Here is a 7,853-nt window from a genome sequence, read left to right as displayed (position 1 = left end):
TAATCGATGGTATAGTATTGCAGACTTCAACAGAAGAGAAATGGTAAATATAATTAGATTAAGGTTTGGACATGCTAAGGTAAACGCTAGATTATATAATATTAAAAAATATTTCACACCATTGTGTCTAAGCTGCACTCAAGCTCAACGAGAAACACTAGACCATGTAATTTTACAATGCCCAGCCTACGAATATGCAAGAGATCGGTGCTTTAAGGTAATTAAAAATTTAACATCAATATCTAATATTAACTTAACGTATTTAATGAAATTAGAAGACACAAAAGTATATAAAGAAATAAATAACTTTCTCAGGACCATAAACAAATACATTTAATAACAAAACACAATACATATATGTATCCTGGTTTTGGCCTTTATATCCGTGGTCCATATTTCGGATTAGGAATGCCTGAAGGACCCCTGGCGGGAAGACTCCACAAATCCTGAATATCCATCTATAGAATCCCATAGTAATCCCGCTATTTATTTACAAACACAAACAGTATAGGTACACAAAACATATATGTCCAATACATTAAACCATAAACTTATAATAATAACTAATTCTTCCCATTTAAATTACCACAGAGGTTTAAACTACACAGTGAACCACGAGGCTGCATGGGATTATACCCTTTATTATAAACAGAAAAAAAAAAAAAAAAAAAAAAAAAAATACATCGGGACAGGCTCAAATTTGTACAATTACAATTGTTTTTTTACAGAGTTGTGGCACACAATTTTATACTAACACATGAAACATTGACTATTATTTAAATCATAATAATCTTACTTTACTTTATCTAAACTTTAAATTGAATTGTTAATTATAATATATTATTTGACTTAAATTATTTTACTTTCTAATTTTGGTAGATTTAGAAAACACTAGCTACAATTATTTTCTACGGAAAAAGTTTACACAATTTATATTAATCTATTTAATTTATTTACTTAAACTTAAATGCGCAAATGTTTCTACTTTTTATATTGCACACATAAAAACACATTTGTACTGTTTTAAATATAATAAACTATTACTTAATCAAATTAACAGCAACAAACATAAGTGTAGTTACTCTAGACAATTAATATAAATTTATATGATTTTAATCAGTTTTATCCTACAATGCTTAAATTTTCAACTTTAGACTACCTTTTAAAGCTAACAAATCGATTCTCAAATAAAACGTGTATTACAATAAAATCATACATCACAAGATAAGAATTAATTTTTCCTGCTTACGGATGACGTACATTAACACATTACTCATATCTTTTTACTAACTTGTCCTTCAATAATTTTTTAAAAGTTTGTTCTGAGGGAACATTTTTTATATTATTGTCTAAAACACTCATTAGTCTAATAGATTTTACATGAAAAGAATTTGTATAAATCACCGTTCTGTGAATAGGAAAAACGCAAAGTTGTGCTATTATACATACTAACGTAACGCTCAAACAGATAATCCGGTTTTTCATATTTCAATATCTTAAACAACATTGTTAACACAGAATATTCTAATCTTTCTCTAATTTTTAACCATCTTAAATTCCAATAATAAATAGTTACATGATCATCAAGTTTTAGGTTATAAATATATCTTATACACGCATTCTGTGCTACCTGTAATTTATTCATTAGTGAGTTATTTAAAATCACAATATGCTGCTTGAGCGTAATCAAAAAATGGGAACACCAATGTCTGAATCATTAGTTTCTTTACATGTACTGATGGATTAAAACTAAGTCTTTTAAACTGGTATAAACATTGATAAACTTTCTTAACTATACTATCCACCTGCTCGGCCCAAGATAAAGTGTTTGACATATAAAGATCTAAATTTACAAAACTATTTTCATATTTCAGTACTGTTCCTTCAATCACGATCGGTAATACATTTTCATAATCTATATTTGCTAAGGTTCGGGAGGTTCCCAATATCATAGACTTACATTTTAAAGCATTCAAATTTAACCCATGACTTTTACACCAGCTAGAAATATTACATAAATCGGCGTTCATTGCATCAACAGCTTCATTTACCTTATTTATATTACAACTTATGTACAGCTGCATATCATCAGCATAACACATAAATTTGCTAAACATAATAATTTCATATATTCTATTTATATACGAGTAAAGTGAGAAAAGTAAGGCAGACAATGTTGATCCCTGGGGAACTCCTACAGGATTAATCTTCCAATTGGATAACATTCCACCACTAGTTTTTACTCGTTGATTTCTATTCAATAGATATGATCTGAACCATTGAACTACATTGTCACTAATATTATAAGACTCCAAAACTGCTAATAACAACTCATGATTTACACAGTCGTAAGCACGACTGAAATCTAGAAGTGTTAAGACTACTATTAATTTCCCTTTTATCCATTGACAAACCTTATATCGTCCGTAATCCTAATCAGAGCCGTCTGAGTACTATACATTGGTCTATATCCAGATTGGTATTTACATAAAATATTACACTCATTAACATATATAGATAATTGTTGATACACCAACTTATCCATTATTTTACCCAAAACACACAATATATTAATAGGTCTATAATCTTTAGTTTCTATAGGACTCTTAACTTTAGGTAACGGAAGAATTAATGCATTTTTCCATTGACTTGGATAGCTACTATATAACAAAGAAAAATTAAAAACGTGTAACAACACATCTCGTATTTCATGAAAAATCAATCTAATAAACTTTATATATATATCGTCATTACCCACAGCGTTAGATGATATATCCATAATTGCTTTGTAAACAGCTTCAACAGTTATTTGCGTGAAGTTAAAATTATTTGCTTCCAAACATCTCTTATTTTTATAATATTCAATCAAATCCCTGTCTATTTCATTATTTATGCCACAGAAATAATCATTGAGACAATCCAACTGAACAACCGGATCACCTAGCTGTTTCGATTGTTTACCAGCTCCCTGATCTCTAATGAGTTTCCACATATCTCGACTTGATCTCTCCTCACTTAAATAATTTTTAAAATATTTATTCCTCTCGTCCCTAATAATTCTCTTAACTCTATTTCTCATTAACATATATTCTTCCCATATTTCTCTATCTTTGGATCTAACGTAACATTTATACAACTTATCTCTATTTACAATTAATTTTTGATATCTTCATTGACCCACGGACATACATTTCTTTTATTACTTACATTTCTTAGATGAATATATTTGTTATACAGACTTGACAATGTCCTCTGACAGAACTTTTACCTTATCATCAATAGTATTACAGGTATACAAATTATCCCATAATAACCCAACACACTCCTGTTTAAGTTCATCAACCTGGACATTCTTAAAATCTCTGACTACACTTATATTTTTATTTACATACAATTTAGTTTTTTAAATTTATCTCTGTATAAATGAAATCATGATAAGAAAGCCCAGATATAGAAATCTGCCCATAATCGTTCACTCTACTCAAATCGTTTGTAAACATGATATCCAGCCAAGTTTCAGATTCTGGTCTGTGGTATGTTGGGTTTAATGGTAATATAGACATATTCAAATTTTTAACAGTATCCAATAAATACGTTTTTTCGAAAAAACACACGATCAGTACTTAAATTTATGTTAAAGTCTCCTATTACTAAGACATATTTATACACTGGAAGTAAATCGGCTAAAACATCGAAAAATTCTGAAATATACCCTAGTTTAGGAGGTCGATATACTGCACACAACAATAACTTCCAATTACAATGCGATAGTTCTATGATTAAGAATTCAGGTTTCATACAATACATTGCCTGTGAAGATGCTATCACCCTATAACTGAAACACTTCCTCAAATAGACGGCTAAACCCCCTCCCTCCTTCCCCTCCCTATCATGGCGTATCAATTCATAGTTATCCACAAGATATGGAGTAGAAGGTATAATAGGCTTTAAAAATGTTTCAGATAACACAATAACATCAAAAACATTTTCGTTAAACAGACTAAAGACAGTTTCTCTTCTGACCATCAAATTCTCTACATTGGTATGACCTATCTTTAAGCAATTTTTAGACTTTATAAATTTATCTTTTAATGAAACAAATAGTCCCTGATTATTTACACTAACGCTCATTAAAATTTATTTGTAATTGAGAATACATTAAAATATAGATCCCTTTATAAAATCCTAAATAAAAAACCCCAAGAAAAATAAACACATTAAAACAAACACATTTGAAACTGTTAATACCAACTGAAAGATCCTCAAATAGATCAGATAGCACTGTAAACAAACTATAGCAAATACATATTTTTATCATGTAACAAATCAATACATTGTAGCGTAATAATTTTCACAACTTACTTAACACTTCCATTGAGTCAATCACCACAAAGCGATCTCCAGGATTCTTGCGCATGAAGATCCTTCCATTTCTGACCCAAAGATACGTGTACTGTTTCTCCCGCTTGACATCTCGCGCTTTGTTGAGTAGCTTCCTGTTCACCTGGGTGAGACTGTTGTTGACATAAATCGGATTTGACTGTCCCTCCATGAACCCGATGTCCCTGGTATTGAGATTTCTCTTATCTTTCCTCTTCTGTATAAATTGTTCAAGGTCCAGCTTACGGACGAAACGGACCACGATGCCTCCCGGCCTCCCATCTGCACCCGCTGCAGTCCTGTAGCGGTAACAGTTATCTATCATATTTACTTGAAATTCAAATCCGATTGCAGCTGCCACTCTGGATATCAGATCCAGAAGATCCTCTTTATCCTCGCTGGGAATCCCATTGATCTCGATCACATTTTCCTTTGACGCCTGCTCCAGGAAATTGGTTTTGTTGGTGAGTTCCTGTACAGTTTTCCCTCAAATTTATGTTTTCTTGATACAGGTGAGATATGTCCTCCTTGATTCCTCTCACCTGTTTCCCTACTTCCTCAATTTTGTTACCGTTGTCAATTATCCATTCAGAGTATTTTTCCATGTTATTTTTGAAGTCAATGTTTATTTCTTTCATTTCTCGGCGAAAATCTCTCATTTCATTCATTAAATCGAGTATATCAGTAGACTTAATCTTATCAGCGGCCGCCTCCTGCGTCGCTACTGATAAGTTGAGTTCGCTTTCTCCCGCACAAACAGGACATAACCATGGCTGATTCTTTTCATAGTCTTGCTTAGAAATTAAAACTATGCCAAACTTTACAACATGAAATTAAAACTAAGAAACAACTGATAAACTTATCATACCGAAGATAAACAAAACTGAACTGTAAGACAAACACCATCATTTCAACTTTTCAAGGTCCTCTTCTCGCTTCACCTCAATTGCCGGATCTCCTTGATTTTTACGTAGGAATATGCGTCCTCCGCTGACCCATACGAAAGTGTACTGTTTCTCACTGCGACACAGCCGCGCAGCTCGCAGCAACCTCCTCTTAGCCGGCGTCAGACTGTGGTTGATATAAATCACAGAAGAATTTCCCAGTAGAAAGCCAATGTCCCTGGTGTTCAAGTTCCTCTTATCTCTTCTTTTTTGTATAAACATTTGCATATCAATATTTCGCACAAAGCGAACTACTATACTCCCTGGGTTTTCAGATGCTCCAAATCTCGTTTTTATTCGATAACATTTGTCAACCATATTTTGATCAAAGGGGAAACTGATAGCCATAGACACCTTTTCAACCATTTCCATCACATTTTCTTTCTCCACAAATGGTATACCCTGAATTTCAACGGTATTTTCCCTTGAAGCCTGTTCAAGAATGTCCATTTTAAAAGTCAAATCCGATACTGTACAATTTTCTTGAGATTTACATTTTTCTGTCTTATGAAGTCAATTTCCTTAGATAATTCAGTAATTGATTTAACCGCATCATCAATTTGGTTAATTTGGTTTTGGGGAGGGAGAGGGAGAGAGAGAGAGAGAGCTTTTTCGTGGCTCGTCGTGGCAATAACAAGGAGTGCGGCCGGGCGAGTAGAGGTTGTACGCTTGCAGCGATCACATAAGACCAATAGATGGAGTACTCCTATTCCTACAACATTACTGTTGTTGAAGCCAGTGGCGGCCATCTTGGGAACGTCTAGAAACGCCAAACTCCGTCCAGAGAAGCTTAAAAATTGCAGTGCGCGCGCAAAATAAATGTTCAAATTTGGTGTACGTATGTCTCATAAAACACCGATTCCAATGGTGCAACTCAAATTACCAGTTTTGATCTCTATATAATTTTAATGAGCAAAAAAACTTTAAAAGTTTTATACACATTTGAAATCGTAACATGAAAAAGTCGGTCTGTGAGGATTTTTTTGTTTTTAGGACAGGCAAGTTTTGTAAGCGGGAAAGTTTGAGATAAAGAGTTGAATTATTTTTTTCATTCGAAACTTTTTTTTCTAAGACCAGTCGTTTTCCTGATATTATCGGCAGAATATAGGCGAAAACCCTGACCGCATCGCCCGACCTAAAACAGAACGCCTACACTCCAGACCGCTCTCGGCTCTTAAATTAAAACTCAACATATCGTTAATTTAAAATTAATTTAAATGTAATTAATTATTTTTAATATGTTAAACATTTTTAAACCCCATTTATAAGGCATTCGTTTATCATTTCATTTAAATAGTAACTGTCATTTAGTGCAATTAAATATTAACTAAACTGGAGGCAATATAAGGTACAATAAAGTAAACCAGTAGGCATAGACTTATTGTGTTAATAAATAATGTATTTAATATAATGGAAATTACAATATGAAAATTAGAAACATAAATATCCAAAGCTTACAATAAAACGTACCTCTCTACTGTCCTAAAAATGTTACAGTTTTTAACAAATGACTGCGTATTCTGCTTTTGTGTAATGAGGCACTGACATTTTTGCAGTGGTGATGTCGTACTTTGAAGTATTGTTTACAAATAGCTTTTTTAACTAATATAAGGCGATTTACCCCAGGATCTTGTTCAAAACAATGCCCTCCTGGGAACAGATTTACACCGATACACTTTCGTAACTCTGAACTTACCATTCTGTCCTCTACTTTTTTCACATTTGTCACGTCGCCTTTATTAATACGCAACTTTACTTCTGTTTCGCATAACAAACAAAGTTTCACAACACCTTCAGAAGGCTGTAAAAGTCCTCCTCGGTTTTTACAACTTATCAAACTGTTGCGGTATTGCGTTTCCTCATTAGGCTGTAACAGCTGTAGGCACCCGCTACAGGCTATTTTATTTCTTAACGTTCTTAGTATAAAACCAGAAAGGTACTCCACAATATGCGTCGTTACATTTGAAGTGTTTCCTACAATATCATAGAAATAGTCGAGATCTTCATCTTCCTTCTCATGTTCTAAAACCTGCCAGACGTCAGCGAACACAGTCTGAGCGCTCGCCACTAGGGTGAATCATCCCAAGGTCGCCGCCATTGTTGTAGCGTCGCGCGCCAGAGTCGACTTCAACGGCCAACCCCACTGCTCCATCTATTGGTCTTATGTGATCGCTGGCTGTACGCTACACACAGATAAAAGTTTTTAATTTGCCTTTTTAGGCTGAATATTGTTGATCAACAAAAAACAATCTTGTTGTCATTTAATTTATTAATGAGCATCTTAACATGAGCCTTTCGAAATTTGTATTTTGGTTTAAAGTAAAATACCATAACAAGTAAATTTTCCAATTTATGTGTTTATCAACGCCTAATAACATACGAAATGTTTTAACAAACAATTAAAAACAGGAGTGTGTATATTGAAATACTCTATGCGTGCACCCACAAACATTTTAATAATAGGCACAATACGGTACAATCAGAGGAATATATAAAGAATTAGGTAATGTCTTGTAATAATATGGATAC

The 7,853-nt window shown here is 33.1% G+C and overlaps 1 protein-coding gene across 1 annotated transcript; it reads right to left on the bottom strand.

Moving 5' to 3' along the window:
• Positions 1-5,285: 5,285 nt before the first annotated feature.
• On the bottom strand, positions 5,286-5,774 carry LOC124372305. The gene has a single exon (XM_046830683.1). It carries the CDS (start codon positions 5,772-5,774, stop codon positions 5,286-5,288), a length of 489 nt encoding a protein of 162 aa, XP_046686639.1.
• Positions 5,775-7,853: the final 2,079 nt, after the last annotated feature.

Source organism: Homalodisca vitripennis, unplaced genomic scaffold (assembly GCF_021130785.1).
Source record: "Homalodisca vitripennis isolate AUS2020 unplaced genomic scaffold, UT_GWSS_2.1 ScUCBcl_2876;HRSCAF=8012, whole genome shotgun sequence".
Classification (NCBI taxonomy): Eukaryota; Metazoa; Arthropoda; class Insecta; order Hemiptera; family Cicadellidae; genus Homalodisca; species Homalodisca vitripennis.
Note: the sequence above shows the minus strand (reverse complement) of the source record. Positions and strands in the feature narration are given on the sequence as shown.

Excerpts from the sequence above, each read along its gene's own strand:
- LOC124372305 (XM_046830683.1), bottom strand. The coding sequence starts at position 5,774 with ATGGACATTCTTGAACAGGCTTCAAGGGAAAATACCGTTGAAATTCAG.